Source organism: Myotis brandtii, unplaced genomic scaffold, assembly GCF_000412655.1.
Source record: "Myotis brandtii unplaced genomic scaffold, ASM41265v1 scaffold421, whole genome shotgun sequence".
Lineage (NCBI taxonomy): Eukaryota > Metazoa > Chordata > Mammalia > Chiroptera > Vespertilionidae > Myotis > Myotis brandtii.
Genome location: NW_005366140.1, coordinates 1,832,032 through 1,848,905, shown reverse-complemented (window position 1 = coordinate 1,848,905; position 16,874 = coordinate 1,832,032). Strand labels below are relative to the sequence as shown.

The window sequence follows — 16,874 nt, the reverse complement described above, 5'->3', positions numbered from 1 at the left end:
TGACCAGTAAAGGTCCCTGAGACTGTGGTCTGGGAGAGAGGCCAAGGATTCAAATTCTTCATTTTAGGTCAGTGATTCCCAAAGTGGGCGCTACCGCCCCCCGGTGGGCGCTGCAGCGATCCAGGGGGGTGATGATGGCCACAGGTGCATTTGGGGGCGATGAGTAACTGCTATTAAAATTTAAAAAAAATTAATTTCCAGGGGCTGAGTAATATTTTTTCTGGAAAGGGGGCGGTAGGCCAAATAACTTTGGGAACCACTGTTTTAGGTCCTAAGTCCACCTGGGGGTTTGGGAGGCAGCAGATGGGTCCCCCCACTGATTGGCAGGACCTTCTTCCTGACCAGACATGGGCCTGGCTGGTCCTGCTCAGGAGCTGGACCATACCTCTGCTACTCATCATTCCTGCTCCTGGCCTGGACAGGCTCTGAATGCCTCCTACTCCCCCAACAGCTGCCTGTCAGGCATAATCTGCTCCCGCCCAAGTGGAGCCCCCATAGTTGAAGCCCCTAGCTCCCATCCTCACCCAGGTAGCGGCCTCCGGGCTTGATGACGATGGTACTCCGACTCCGTGTCTCCTCCTTGGCTTGTGCCATGCTCTGCCGTGCCTTCTGGTAGGAGTCATCGGTGGCACACACTGTGATTTTGTCCTGGATGCTACCCAAGCAGTCCAGGTGTATATCCCCATGGCTGTAAGACAAGGGGCCAGGAGCCAAGATGAATACCTGGGAGACGGAGATATGGTCTTGGGCCCAAGCCCCCCAGCCCCCACCAGCAAACAGGGCTCAGCACTGATGTAGACATATGGTTTCCACAGGGCACATCTTTACCCAGAAGAAACAAGGGGTCCAAGGCCTCTGGGCCAGAGACACAATGCAAGTACCTACACCCTGGACACAATGAAAGCAGCCAGAGGGGCTCAATCGAGGTATGGGGGCACTGGGAGAGGAGGCTCTGGGCCAAAAGCGGTGGGCAAACACCTGCACAGGGGGGTGGGGCCCAGGGGGGAGGCTGGAGAGGCAGGGCTGTCCCTCTTGGCCTCACCTGGATAAGTACTGCTGGATGCAGTCGAAACTGCCCTGGGGGCTGTCACGGCCAATGTTGGAGAGGTAGAAGGAGAAGATCCGAGCCTCTGAGGGGTAGTCCGGCTGCGGGATGGCGATGTGCTGCACGGAGACAAGGGGGCATCACTGAGAGTCCAAAGCATGGAGGGGATCGTGGCACAGATCAGCCGCTGGACCCCAACTGTCCACCTCTGCTTTAAATACCTCTGCTTTTTGGCAGTGACAGGACCCTAGGCCGGTCCCCATCACCTGTCCCCAGTAATGCTCAGGGTCCTCTGGTCCCATGTAAGAGGGAAGGGTGATGGCATCACAGTCTGAGAAGTACAGAGCGGGTAACATACACGTGGAGGCAGGGACTGAACCCAGATCTGGGCCATGATTTAGTTTCCTCACCCACCAAAAAGGGCAGATCTGGCCAAGGACATCCTCAAAGGTAAAATGAGCCCTAGCTGGTTGCTCAGTGGTTAGAGCATTGGCCCACAGACTGTAGGGCCACGGGTTCTATTCTGGTCAAGGGCACATATCTTGATTGCAGACTCAATCCCCAGCCCCAGTCAAGGCACGTGCGGGAGGCAATCAATTAATGTGCCTCACATCGATGTTTCTCCCTCTCTCCCTCCCCTTCCCTTCCACTCTCTCTAAGTATCAATGGAAAAAATATCCTCAGGTGAGGATTAACAAAAAAAAGGGGGGGGGGAGAGAAAATGAGACAAAATGATGTCAACAGCCAGCAGGGCTCGCTGGGCAGCCAAGATGCTTTGACCCTTGCTCCGCTTAGTGACCTCCTCTCCACCTCCTCCATGGGGATACAAACTCCACCTGAGTGTCTGTCCACTGGCCTGTGGCTGTGAACAAGGCTTCTGAGGGTCACCAGGGAGATGCAACCACAGCCGGGTGCACACCTAGCATGCAGCTGCCCAGAACATGGCAGGAAGCCTGTACACCAGTCAGCAAAATAAAAAGCAGTTTCCGGGGAAACTGGGCCGGACGTGGGTGGCTCCTCCTTCCTTGCCCATATCTGCTCAGGGGGCAGTGGCCACAGAGGGTGTCAGTCCCCATTGAACTGTCACCCCTGAGAGGAGGGGAGAGGAATCTGGCCTGAGTTCTAAGGTGCTGGTGGCCCTGGGTAGCTCCCACCCTACCTACCCCACCCCCCAGCTCGTGCAGCCGTGAGGCAGACTCGACCCCACTCATATAGGCAGGTGGGAAACGGAACTCCGCAACTATGCAGCCACAGCCATGACAGGCACAGCCCACACTGGATCAAGACAGGGCAGACATCTGCCCAAGGACACGGGAGTAGGAAACCACTCATCGCAGCTTCAGAATGCTCCCTGTAACCAGCAGAGAGCTGCCGGTGGGACCAGGCCATGTGCAGAGCCCACTCACCACACTGCAGATGCCCTACCCAAGCTTGAGCAGGGAGCAGCTACCGTGCTTCCCCCGGGCACTTCACTGTAACCCTTTCACCCTGTGTGGGCCTTTTTCACTAGGCACATATGCCCACTTCCAAAATTTGTCCTGGAGTAGGAGAGGGCCCAGCACTGAGCCCAGAGGCCAGTCTGTGCAGGACAGTGGGTGACAGGGCTTGAAATAATGCTCAGGAGAGCCTGGTCCTGGCTAGTGAACAGGGGAAGACACACACAGAGGTGCTTGTGGCCAGTATCCTCAGGATAGCTGGGGGGTGGGAGGAAAGTGTGCTGGGAGCGGCACCACTGCTATGGCATCCTCTGGTTAATGGTTTGTGGCTGGTTAATAATTGCCAATCTCTGGGAACCAGCAAGGAAACCATCCAGCTGGCCAAAATGGCCCAGGAATGCGCAGCTGTCTCTGTGCCAGGGAGCTAGGCATGTGTTCCAGGACATGGCCTGAAATGCAGCAGCCATGAATGTGCCCTCTGGACAGTCTCAGAGCTACCAGGTGGTCTGAGTATATGTAGTGGGTTTGGATATGTCTGATGGCAGCACTGACACCAGGTTATGGGGGATGGGGACAAGCGTTTGTGTGACAGAAAAACGAGCAATAAACAATAAACATGCTTCTTCCATCTCAGATGCCCTGAGTGCCTCTGAGGCCGAGGCCTGCAGGGGGTGCTGGCTCCCCTGCGGCAGTTAGTGGGGTCCTGGCCAGAAGCCTTTCACCTCCTCCCTTTGAAATCTGTCCCAAGTCAGCCACTGCCCTTCCCCAGGTCACTGTATGTGGTGCAGGTGAGAGTTCTGGAGACAAATCAAGTCCCTAGTGGAGGTGGGAGCAACATGGTGGGGGACAGCACTGGATATTCCTTCAGGCAAAAAGAGGAAAACAGGTGGATATGGGAGCCAAACACCACTGACCAGGCCCGCTCTTGCCAGAAGGATTACCAGGAACCATCAGTTTTCTTCATCATTTTTTAATATTTTTTTAAAAAATTCTTTATTGTTGAAAGTATGACATATGTCCTCTCTTTTCCCCCCATTGACCCCCTCCAGCCTGCCCCCACCTCCTACCCCAGGCCCTCTCCGCTCCATTGTCTGTGCCTTCATTGTTTTCATTCCCAGGGAACCATTCTGGGGAGAGTTACTGCTGAGGCTAAGCACACCTTCTAGGAGCAAAGCAGCCCCTTTTGCTGGCCTGGCAGATACCCAGGGCCCTTTCTAAGCACCTTCTTCTCTTCCTTCTCCATGGGGCTCAGAAGAGCAATGCTCCGCCTTCACCTGCCCCCTTCCCCCAGGCTCCTAAGGTCTCAACTGCTCAACTTTGGTGTACGATGTCTCCAGACTCATAAACCCCATTCTAGAGATATTTTTAAGATATTTCCAAACTATCCCTGGAACCAATAACACAGCAACAAGCACCTTGTGGCTCAATCTTGAGCACATCCTAATAGACATGGTTCCTACACACATAGACACCAAAGGTCTGTGACGAGCTCTATCAGACCTTGTTCTAGAAATTGCAGCTCATGTTCCCACCACAGCCCAGGGAAACGCCAAGGACAAAACCCTACCTCTCCTTCTTCATTCAACTGAAGAGTTTTGGAGTGGGGCTGGCCAGGCGGGGGTGCTTTACCAGCTGCCAGGGGCTAACAACTCAGAATTGACCCCTTGACAGCAGAGGACCAGTGAGTTAGCTCAGTAACCCTGAGAGCGCAGAGAACACAGATGTGAAAACGTACCCGAAAAATGGACAGGTGAGTATTTTGCTCCAGAAGACACAGTCCTGGAGGCCAGATACATTCAGGTGGGGCCTAGCTCACCAGGGAATGTGGTGAATGCTGCAGAGTGCACAGGGCGACCGTGGCCACCAGAGGGTGCTACAGGGCCAGTCTGGCAGCAAGCCCCAGCCTGGGCTGGGAGGTGGTGGGGATGGGCCCAACACCCACCCAGGAGGTACGTTGATGCTGTGACCCGATGCCAGCTGAACCACATGCATGTCTGAGGGGGAAGAGCACCAGGAGCCAAGAGTGAGCTCATCCTGTGCCACAGGGAGTACACTGGTTCTCCTAAAGCTACATTAATTTACACAAGACCCTCTAGGTCAAGCATGTCAAACTCGCAGCCTGCCGCAAGTTTGACATGCTTGCTCTAGGCCAGTGGTCGGCAAACTGCGGCTCTTTGGCCCCTTGAGTGTGGCTCTTCCACAAAATACCACGTGCGGGCGCACACATACTGTGCGATTGAAACTTCATGGTCCATGCGCAGAAATCGGTATTTTGTGGAAGAGCCACCCTCAAGGGGCCAAAGAGCCGCGTGTGGCTCGCGAGCCGCAGTTTGCCGACCACTGCTCTAGGCGAACAAGGTCCCTATCTTGTAGAGGCTGAGGGACAAAGGGGAAATTGGCCAAGGTCCCCAAGCTAAGGAGCCTACAGATAGAGTTTCAATCTTCAGTTTGTTAGCTTGATGGACCTCTGAGGAGTGGGTCCCTGAACACTGAAGCAGCCATGTCCCTAAAGAGCCTGCTCCATCCAGCTCCACTGGCCTCCTGCTCCTCCATGCACACCCCACATCCTGTTCCATTTCCAACCTTGCAGATGTTGTGCACAGAGCAAAACCCCCTCCTTACTTCTCAGGAACATGTAGGCCCAGCTGTGCGCATGCAATGGAGTGACCAGGAGAAGTGGGAGGAGAGAGCCAAGGCACCCTACCTCCTCCCTGCCAGTCTGAGTGATTGTGCACATGCAGCCTGGCACCAGGCCAAGCCTTTCACACCTGGCTGGGGGGAGGGGGACATGTCCCATCAATGCCCAGGAGGAGGAGGAGGAGGTACAGATGTCACGGGGGCAGACCCAGTGCCTGACTCTCTGTAGCAAACTGGGGGAAAAACAACACACCCCACGTCACACAGCCCATCCAGCCCTCACACAGGCTCCCACAGGGAAGAGCCTCCTGGTGAAAAAGCACGGCCTGGACTGCCTGGAGCTGCAACACAGAGCCTCCATGCTGAAACCCTCCAGATACTCTGTGAAGCAAAAGAAAGCCAAGGAGGAAGAAAAAGTGGACAAAACATGATTCTAAAACTAAGGTGGTGAGACCCCACTTCTAGAATGAATGTGGCTCTCAGGCTTTCTGTAGGAATTCGGGGGACATAGAGCATGGCCCAGGAGAACCTCATGGAGCATCTGTGAGTAGTGGAAAGTGAACACTGACCTCAGTGGCCCCTTCTGTGCACTGGCCTCATCTTCCCACAGGGGCTGAGGGACCAGGGCAGCTCCACCGACACCCCTGGAGAAATGTCTCAAGAAGAATAAAGGGATGTGGCAAAGGGTGACCACAAGACTCTGATGGGGCCAATGAAGGCATAGATGTCCTCAAGAAGCCACAGGGGGGTGAGGGTTGTCTGGGCCTTTGGGTGTCTTGCCAACCTTCACTAGTATCAATGTGTTGGTCAGTTTGTGTGTCCCTGGCCAGGCCGCAGCCCCAGTGACCCCCATAAGGGCTAATCTGGGTGTGTGTGGAGGTGTTCTGTAGATATCCACAACCAGCTGACTCTAAATAAAGGAGAGGACCCGCAATGGTCTGGGTGGGCCTCTCCCAATCAGCTGAAGGTCTAAAGAGGGAAAGTGAGTCTCCCTGAGAAGGAAAAAGCAGCGCTGCATCGTGGCACTGGCTCCTGCCTGCCCACACGCATATCATGGTATCTCTGTATCTGCACACGCACCATCTCCTACAGCAGTGATGGCGAACCTATGACACGCGTGTCAGAGGTGACACGCGAACTCATTTTTTTGGTTGATTTTTCTTTGTTAAATGGCGTTTAAATATATAAAATAAATATCAAAAATATAAGTCTTTGTTTTACTATGGTTGCAAATATCAAAAAATTTCTATATGTGACACGTCACCAGAGTTAGGGTTTTTCAAAATGCTGACACGCCGAGCTCAAAAGGTTCACCATCACTGTCCTACAGGCTTCCTCTATGGAGCATCCTGGCTCAGTGAAATCCACAGATCTCTCAAGTGGAAACTGACATAGACACATGTGGCAACTCCTGAGATAAAAAACAAAGACTTGCCGAAACTGGTTTGGCTCAGTGGATAGAGCGTCAGCCTGCGGACTGAAAGGTCTCGGGTTCGATTCCGGTCAAGGGCATGTACCTGGGTTGCGGGCACATCCCCAGTAGGAGATGTGCAGGAGGCAGCTGATCGATGTTTCTCTCTCATTGATGTTTCTAACTCTCTATCTCTCTCCCTTCCTCTCTGTAAAAAAAATCAATAAAATATATTTTTAAAAAAACCAAAGACTTGTAATAAAGACTAGAAGAAAAACTAGTGTTCCAAGGAGTGTTTGGTGGGTGGGAGGTACTAATGAGTGGTCCTAAGACCGGAGGGCAAAGATTGTGAACAACTTGCCCTTTCTTTCATTCCCTGATTTTTCTATTAACATGTTCATTCAGAATAAAGTCCATTTCATAATAAAATGGGGGTGCTGAGTTTCTGTAACTCCCCAACTCAGTACCAAAATGAGACAAACACCCATGGTCCTGGGTCCATAGAGGGACACTGCTTGGGCTCTGGGGCCACAGCTTTGAATGAGCTCAGAGACTGAGTCAGAATGCGTACTGGGGCCTGGGAGCCAAGCAGGAATCTGCTACAGGAAGGTAGGGAAGGACCCTGGGGGGTGCTGGACAGGATACCTTTCTTCTGCTCACAGATGACCATTTGTGGGCCCTGGACCAGCCTGGGCACATCTAGAGGCGGAGCTTAGCCTGGCATGGGGACTGGAATGGAGGTGGATGGGACCAAATACTGCTGTGCCCAACAAGTCATGACAGGCCTCAGACTGTACCAGTCCCACCATTCGAAATATGAGTAACACAAAAACGACTCACCCCTTGGCTTCCTTGAAATCGAATTGATGGTCTCAGTGAAACAGAATCCTGCAAAAAAAAAAAAAGAGATACCTATAAATCCAGAGCCTCACATCCGGTTATCTAGGGAGCAGGGTAAAGACCGTGTGTTCAGGAAAGGTGAGAGAGAACACAACATCTGAAAACTACAGGAAAGGTCACCAAAGTAGGGTTTTGAAGGATCAATATGAGTTCCCTGACTGGCATGGGGACTGGGGCTGAGGGTCATTGAGTGGCCAAGAGTGGAGACACAGGCAGTGGGCAGCCCCTCACTGGTCTCCCAAACCCATCATCAACCCAGGCCACCCTGCCTCACAAACACCACCTCCAAATGGAAATCAGGGTGGGCGAGCATCACTGGCCAGGAGGCAGGCTGATGAGGTGACTCTGGCCTCCCACCATTGGCAGAATGAAGCCCAAAACCTGCCTAACTCCCATGTCACAGTTTCAGAGCAGTTTGTCACTGTGCTAGGGGTGGCAGAATTTCCAAATGTCATAAAAAAATAAATAGTAAAAACTCAAAATAAATACTTTAAGCTTCAGGTATTCAGACATCACCTTGTGGTGGAATTTTAAAAGAATGTGAATACAGATAGAGGGCTATACCTCCTCTTCTAACCTTGGGCCCAGAACACCCACCTTCTGAGAAGCAGACACCACAGTAGTAGTGTGGCTCTGGCTTGTCACCATGACCCCCTCCCTCATCCCCCAAACCCACAGGACTCTGCCTCTCCCACATGGCAGTGGGGTACTGGGCTCTTCAAACCTCCATCACCGAGCCCACCACTCTGGCCTCCACCCTGGCCCCACTTAGAGTAAGGGATACTTCCCTACCACCCCAGTACCTCCCTGAGTGGCTGCCTGTCAGCTCCCCACCCAGAATGTCAAGCCCATAGCATGCCCTGGGGAGGTGGAGTAGCTCTGAGTAATGGAGTGGCTCCACCCTCGTGGGGAGAAACAACCAACAGGCAAAGCCGGGACTTAATAGGCGAGTTCATCAGCCACTGGGCTGACAGCTGTGGGCATGTGAGGGAGACAGCTCAGCTAGCTTGGACATGAGGGCCACACATGCAACCCCTTTGTTTACCAGGAGCCTCCTCTTTTGCTGAGAATCTCAAAGGACTCTGCTGTCTGAAGCAGACCCGAGGGGTCACTCCATGCACTAGCACTTACCTCCATGGGATCTGATGCCCCAGAAACCACCCCAAACTTCTGAACACATCACCCCACACTGCTATGCTGTCAGAAAGGGACATCCAGAGGCCATGGTGCTGTTGAGACAGGGGTCAGGCTCCTTTCAAAGTAGACTCAGGAGCAGCTGACCTGACCCACGACCTTGACCTGACCCCTGCCTAGGCTGCCAGTCAAAGAATGAGAAACATAGCACCCATAAGGGTCTCGTCCTGGCAGGGCCCTTGGAGATACAACATGTAAGTGGCCTTTGCTTGGAATTAGGTTAAAGACATGAAAAGATGGCCACTGAGCAGAGGAGAAGGCGCTCAGTGCTGTTACCCATCGGTGAAATGCAAACTGTGCGCCTATCAGAATGGCTAAACAGGAAAGACAAACACCACCCTAGAACCCTCGTGCAGGGCTGGTGGAAACGTACACTGTGTGGCTGCTGTGGAAAACAGTCTGGCGCTTTCTTAAAATGTTAAACACAGAGTTACTCCATGACCCAGCAATTCCACTCCTAGGAATTAATTAGCCAAGAGAAATTAAAGATACGTCCATATGAGAACCTATACAAAAATGTGCACAGCAGACTTATTCTTAGTATCTGAGAAGTAGGAACAATCCAAATGCCCATCAGGTGGCAGACAGAAAAACAAGAGAATACCACCCCAAATAAAAAGGAACAAACTCCTGATGGACACAATATGGATGAACCTAGAAACCACTGGCTAAGTGAGAGGCAGCAACATATGAGACCATGCACTGTATCAGCCCATTTATATATGTGTCCAGAAAAGGCAAAGCTAAAGAGACAGAAAGCAGATCAGTATGTGCCAGGTCAGCAGATCAGGCCCACAGAGGACCTTTACTGAAGACTCAGGGGCTTTGAGCAACAGGCAGGGAGAGATTCCTATCTGTCAGCCATGTTTAACACAAGAGTGATATATGTGGGTAGAAGGGAAGCAGAAGACATGAGAACACCGCAGCACAGGCAATTCAAAGTAGCCTGCCTGTCATTATTACGAGCTCTCTGCTGACACCTGATCATCAAAACCAGGAAGGAAGATTGTTTTTGGCAGAAGGAACAGCAAGTGCAACGCCAGAGCAGAAATTTGGGACATTACAGTGGTAGAGGGCACATGGGTCTTGGCTCTTTTGCCCCCAGATCTCTCAGCCCAGACCTCCGTGCAGGGATTAGCAGGGGCTAACTCAAGCACCGTGTGTGCCATACACACACAGCAAGGTCTTTGAGCTCCAGAGCCCATGGTTACGTGAGGCTGGATTTAGGGTAAGCAGAGAGAGGAACAGGCAGGGTGTGTCTCCTGTGAAGGAACTGCACCAGGACAGCCCTAGTACTCACACATGCTGGTCCACCCTCCTCCAACCACACACTCCCTGTGGGCCATCCAGTGAAGCATTTAAAACTGGCTTCATAGCTGCCAAGTAACTTCTCTGGAAGACTCTTTTCTTTCAAGGTCACTCATTCCCCAAGGACAATGAGAAGGACACATTTGACATTGGAGAAGTCAGGCGAGAGGCCTAAAAGCGCCCACTTTCTCTGTAATGCTGGGAGGGCCGGCCTCAAGTGCATGTCCCCACGCAGCCTGGCTGTCATTATAGAGCCAGGATCCTGGCCACATGGGCTTGTCTAGTGTCTCTTCCCTCCAGCAGGACCAAGTCCCTCTCAACAACAGAGTATTTCACTCCTACTCGCACACATGCACTTGGGTGACTCCCCACAGGCTTCCTGTCTAGCCATTAACAATAGCAGGTACATCTTTAAAGGGCTGAGGGTAGAAAACTGCCAACCTAAAATTCTATATCCAGTGAAAAGAGAAAGTAAAATAGAGACTTGTCCAGAGAGACAAAAGCCAAGAGTATGTTTACAGCAGATCTGCACTACAAGGAAGGTTCTGGAAGTTCTTCAGGAGGAGGGAGTGACACCAAATGGACATGAGGATCTCACAGACGATGAAGAGCACTGGGCATGGTGAACCCCTCTATGAATATGAAAGAATAAGTTACATTTCTGTAAAAGATCATTGACAGTCTGAGACACAGATAAGAATAACAAAGTGCAAGATTTGGACACACACAACCAAATGTGAGAAGGCATGGTGCAAACGAAAGGCAGTGGTGGTGGCCGGGCCCAAACTTGTGGGCTCCCAGAAGGTGGGTGTGGCACCAACAGTGTCTTCTGAGCGAGCAGCCAGAGCCCAAATCAGAGGTTCCTTCATGGTAGGACCAGCATCACTCCATCATAGAGGTTCAGGTGCTTCCCATGGCAACATGGCCATCATGACCTGGCTGGCTGCTCCCTGCAGGGGCCGACAGCTCATGAGGTTAGGGGGGGGAGTGTTGTCCTGTTACCTTATCTACGCAGCAGGACAGAAGGCAGCACCCTAGGACCAACAGGATCTGATGCACTGGCCTGGACACTGCCCGTATTCATTTCCCTGTTGCCTCAGCGGCTTCTGGGTTGGCCCTCAGACCAAAATTATCAAGGCACCAGGTAATGTAACTGCCCTGGATACCCCTATGCACTGCACTGCTGCCTCCACGCCTGTGACCTTGGTACCTGAATGGGCTGCACTTCAGGCATCACAACAATGCCCCAAGTCTCCTTAGACCAGCCGTGGGCAAACTACGGCCCGCGGCCGGATCCGGCCTGTTTGAAATGAATAAAACTAAAAAAAAAAAAGACCGTACCCTTTTATGTAATGATGTTTACTTTGAATTTATATTAGTTCACACAAACACTCCATCCATGCTTTTGTTCCTGCCCTCCGGTCCAGTTTAAGAACCCATTGTGGCCCTCGAGTCAAAAAGTTTGCCCACCCCTGCCTTAGACCCTCGGGGGAGGGGGAGTTATGTCATTCCCAATGCAGGCTCAAACGTCACACATACCCGCTTTTAAGCCATCTAATGCCGTGTCTCCTGAGCAGCAGGCTAGCCCAGGAGGCCCAGCCCCCACACTGCACCTGTCAGGTCCCCGCATGGCAATGTACCATCTCCCACTAGCCTCAAATGGGATGAAGTTGGGAGCTGCTCAGGACAAGCATCACTGCTGGTGCCGCACATCAGCCAAGCCAGCGAGTAAGCAGGGAGGCCTAGTGGAGCAGGTAGTAAGGAGGCCTCAATGCAATGAGGCAGGGACATTTGTGCCCTGCAATCATTTGGCCCCCTGGCAGCTCCCTTTTGGGCGGGGGCAGGGGGGAGCCATGTAGGAAAGACGGCCATGCGTGTGGGAGAAAATGGGGAGCGTACAGGATAGGTGACAGCCAGGGAGCTGGGCGGCCCCATAGGAGGAGGCACAAATGCCTGCCTAAGAACCCTCTCCCATAAGATGGGTCAAGGATGAGAAGGAACTCAAGATGGTCAGAATCCCCTTATCTCTACCTATGGAGAAGAGCCTTAAAGGATGAAGCAATAGGAAGTGGCTTATGAAATCCATGTCCAGGTCCAGCTACAGGTTCACAGAAAGCCAGTGGGTAAGGCACAGTTACACTCATGATGGTGGGTGATTCTGCCCCAAAGGACACTTTTGGTTGTCATGACTTGATTAGGAAGGAAGGTATTTCTGGCACCTGGTGGGTGGAGGCAGGAATACTGCCTAGCACCCAGAGTGCATAGGATGGCCCCCACAGTAAAGAATGAGCTTGCCCCAGGAGTCAGCAGGCTACGGCTAAGGAGCCCTGAGCTGATCAATGCCATGAGGAAAGCAAGGGGAGAATGATCATCAGGGCAGAACGCGGAAAATTCCATAGGACCAACCTGTTGGTTTCTTCAATAGGTAGATGGCACAAGGGGAAGAATGATGGAGTGCTACAGAGTACCACACACTTGGCATGTGCATCACGAGTGGCTCTACATGGTCCTGGCTTGACCCAGACACAGGTGAAGACCCCGTGGAGACAGCTGGCAGGGTGCCAGGGGGTGAGCCTCAGTGCTCTCATGGAGCTGCACTGAGGTTGTATCTACAAAAACCAGTCCATATCTGTTAATATTCAATATTGTCATTAAAAGGACATGGGCGAAATGAATAGATATGTGGGATCGTTTTTAAAAATGCTCCTCAGTCCTGGCCGGTGTGGCTGGTTGAGCATTGTCCTGTGCACCGAAAAGTCGACAATTCAATTCCCAGTCAGGGGACATGCCCAGGTTGCAACCTCGATCCCTAGTCGGGGTACATGCAGGAGGCAGCCGATCAATGTTTCTCTTTCACATCGATGTTTCTCTCCCTCTCCCTCTCCAAAAAATCAATAAAAACATATTTTAAAAAAAATGCTCGGTGAGATGCTCACAGAGGGTGAGGCTGGGTGACAGCTCAGGGAATGTCATTATTCTCTATTCTGTCTATGTGTGAACATACCCATGTGAAAGGTTTAAAATAAAAGTGCACACAGAAAAGACCCCATGGTGCACAAAACAGATCTAGCAAGGACTGGCCCAATCTGGATGCAGCCCTGGGACACCCGACACAGGCTGTGCGTGGGAAGCAGCACCCAAGTCCTGAAATGCCCAGTAGACACAGTGTCAACACCGCCCAGGCAGTGCATTCCCTGCTGTATACCTGGCCTGACCCACCCTCCACCCCTGTAACCCAAAGGTGTCCATGGAAAGTAATAGAAGGAAAAGCATCTGTTCCTCTTTAAAGAGAGCCTGTGTGATCCTGCAAGGCTAGGCCCTAACCTTCCTGAGTGGAGTGTGGCCAGGAAAGGGGGAGGTGAAGTCTGGAGAAAAGGCCTGGCTGCAGACCTCCTGGCAACTTTCCCCTCCTTTCCAGTAAAGAACAGAGGATTAGGAAATGCCTTTCAGGAACCCTCCCTAACACTTCCTGGCAGGTTCTGAGCGGGACACTGAGAACATGGAGGTTCAGCGGTGTCTGCGACCATGAGGGGCCATTTCCATGAACCACAGACACGGAGGAAGGTGTGGGATATGTACCCAGAAGGTCAGCCTACTGGATGTGGCCGGCTCAGGGCTGAGCTGGGAAACCTGAACAGGGCCTAAACAGGGGTCCAAGTCAGCCCCTCCCCTTGGCAGCACATTCATCATTATGGACAGACAGACACATATAAGCAAGAAAAGGGACTCCTAGCAGCTACAAGCCAGGTGTCAACCAGGACCGACCCACGGGCCAGCACAGCACATGAAGATGCATAGGAAGCTTAGGGAAAAGTTTTTAAGAAACCTTAAGGATTAGAAAAACAAGTGCAAATCACCTGACATTGTGGCCTGCCACCCTCCCACACATTTGTTTTCTTCCTGGGTCAGCAAGTAAACACAGTCAGCATGCTGTACTGGCCATCTTGCTTTCTGCTGGAATTCAGCATGCCCACTGGTACTCCATCCCCACCCCACCCCCATCTCCACTGCTTTCTGTCCCTAATGCTGCACCTTCTCCAGAAGGTCATGTAAATGGAATCACACTGCATTTCTTTTCTGTGGCTGTTGTAACAAATCACCACAAACTTGGTGGTTTAAAACAACAAGTTTAGTCTCTTACAGTCCAGGAGGCCAGAAATCTGAAATCAGTCCGTGGGCCAAAATCCTGCATGGCTGCACTCCTTTCAGAGGCTCAGGGGAGAAGCTTTCCTGCTTCTTCCAAGTTTTGGGACTCCAGGTATCCTTGGCTGAGGCAGAATCACCCCCATCTCTGCCTCTGTGGTCACATCATCTTCTCTTCTTGTCTGTGTCAACTCTCTCTGGCTCTCTCTTATAAGGTCACTTGGGATTACATTTAGCCTCCCAATATAAAGATCCTTAACTTAATCATATCTGCAAAATCCTTTTTCCATGTGAGGTCACATTCATAGGCTCCAAGGGTTAAGACCTGGACATCTACCGGGGGATCCTTATCCAAGTGACCACACACCACACATTTAGCATAATGCCTTTGACATGAGTCCATGTTACTATCACCGAAGTCCATTCCTATTCCTGCTTGAGTACTAACCACTGTATTATACCAGTGTGCTCATCTATTTGCCGACTGAGGACACTGGGTCATTTCCAGTTCGGGGGACTAATGAGTAAAGCTGCCATAAACAGTCATGTACAGGTTTCTGTATGGACATGAGTTTTCGTTTCACTTGGTGAGCACCCAGGAGTGTGACTGCTAGGTCCTATGATAAATGTATGTGTAACTTCATGAGAAAGTGCCGAACTATCTTCCAGAGTGGCTGCACCAGTTGCATTCCCACCAGCAATGAAGGAGAGCTCCAGCTGCTCCCCATCCATGTCAGCATTTAGTGCTGTCAGGTTTTTTATTTGAGCCATTCTGATAGATATGAAGTAATATCTCCTTGTAGATTATTTTTTTCTTTTCTTTTTTTTGTTAATCCTCACCTGAGGATATTCTTTTCCATTGATTTTTAGAGAGAGTGGAAGGGAGGGAGGAAGGAGAAGAAGAGGAGAGAAACATATAGACTGGTTGCTTGCCACATGAGCCCCTACTGGGGCTGGGGTTGGAATCTGCAACCCAGGTACGTGCCCTTAACCAGGAATCAAACCCATGACCCTTTGGTGTGCAGGCCAACACTCTAACCACTGAACACCGACCAGGGCTCATTATAGCTTTAATTTGCATTTCCTTAATGACTAATAACATGGACAATCTTTACATGAACTAATATGTCATTCTTATATATTCTTTGATGAAACTGCACAAATCTCTAACATATTTTTAAAAACTGGGTCATTTTCCTATCATCAGATTTGGAGAGTTTTGGAGAGATTTTGATTGTTGTTTTTTTAATATTATTTTTATCGATTTCAAAAAGAGAAAGGGAGAGGGAGAAAGAGAGAGAAACATCAATGATGTGAGAGAATCATCAATCAGCCACCTCCTGCACACCCCCCACTAGAGATCGAGCCCGTAACCCGGGCATGTGCCCTGACCAGGAATTGAACTGTGACCTCCTGGTTCACAGGTTGATGCTCAACCACTGAGCAACACTGGCCAGGCTGAAGAGTTCTTTATATATTCTAGAGCTATATCAGGTGAGTTTTGCAAAGATTCTCTCCCAGTCCATGGCTTGTCTTTCATTCTCTTACATGGCATTCTTCAAAAAACCAGAAGTTCTTAAATCTGATGAAGTGGCATTTATCAATTTTTCTTTTATGGCATCATAGCTGCCCCCCCCCGTTTTTTTTTAAATATTTCTATTAAAATCTAATTCTTACCAACTTCTCTCTCCTCTCTGAAAAAGAAGCTCCAGGGAGTTCTGACCCCATCCAGTGCCTATCTCCTCCACGCCTGCCCCACTGAAGGGTCTCTCAGATTCCCATGTCTTCGCTCCCTGCATGCCTACCTCCCTGTGCAAGGTTTGCAGACATAGTCTGGTTTCAGTGTGACGACCCCTGTGGGGTGGGGTAGTGGGGTCCTCGAATCCCAACACCCACCCCTCACCCTGAGCTGCAATATGTGCTGCCCTGAGGTCCACACATACATTTGGCCAACAAGTAAGGCCTGGGCCACAAGGGAAGAAGACACCTCTCTCCCACGCCCCCGTCGGTCCCGTGTCCCTCATGTAGGTCCACAAGATGACCACCCCAGGGGCCCAAAGTGGTGAGTCTACAGACAGGCACTGAGCAGATCAGAGTACAGGGGACGGTAGTGTGCAGAGAGTACAAAGGGACCCCAGGACCCTCCTCAGTTAAGGAAGCACAGGCCCTCTGCCACTTTGGGATTTATCTTTCCCCTGACTGCCTTTCCTTCCATATCAATGGGGTCACATTGCTTCGGATACTCTTTTTTTTTTTTAATACATTTTTATTGATTTCATAGAGGAGAGGAGAGGGAGAGAGAGATAGAAATATCAATGACACCTTAGCCAGTTTGGCTCAGTGGATAGTGTGTCAGCCTGTGGACTCAAGGGTATTGGGTTTGATTCCTGGTCAAGAGTAGGTACCTGGGCCCAGCCAGTGTGGCTCAGTGGTTGAGCGTCGACCTATGAACCAGGAAGTCAGGGCACATGCCCGATTGCAAACTCTATCCCCAGTGTGGGGGGCATGCAGGAGGCAGCCAATCAGTGATTCTCTCTCATCATTGATGTTTTTATCTCTCTCTCCCTCTCCCTTCCTCTCTGAAATCAATAAAACTTTATTAAAAATGAATAATTAAAAAAAAAAAGAGTAGGTACCTGGGTTGCAGGTTCCTTCCCCAGCCCTGGTCAGGGCGCATGCAGGAGGCAACTAATAGATGTCTCTCTCTCACATTGATGTTTCTTTCTCTCTCTCCCACCGCCCTCTTCTCTTCCTCCACTCTCATAAATAAATAAATAAATAAATAAATAAATAAATAAAT

General features: G+C 51.0%; 1 protein-coding gene across 1 annotated transcript in view; it reads right to left on the bottom strand.

The window, feature by feature from the left end:
* ELL (elongation factor RNA polymerase II) overlaps window positions 1-16,874 on the bottom strand; it is a 45,637-nt gene that overhangs the window by 20,104 nt on the left and 8,659 nt on the right. Inside the window, exons 3-5 of the mRNA XM_014545806.1 lie at window positions 7,370-7,417; window positions 1,043-1,164; window positions 525-688 (exon numbers count right to left, since the gene is read on the bottom strand). Of these exons, the coding sequence (XP_014401292.1) occupies window positions 525-688; window positions 1,043-1,164; window positions 7,370-7,417 (334 nt within the window). The remainder of the gene's footprint in view (window positions 1-524; window positions 689-1,042; window positions 1,165-7,369; window positions 7,418-16,874) is intronic.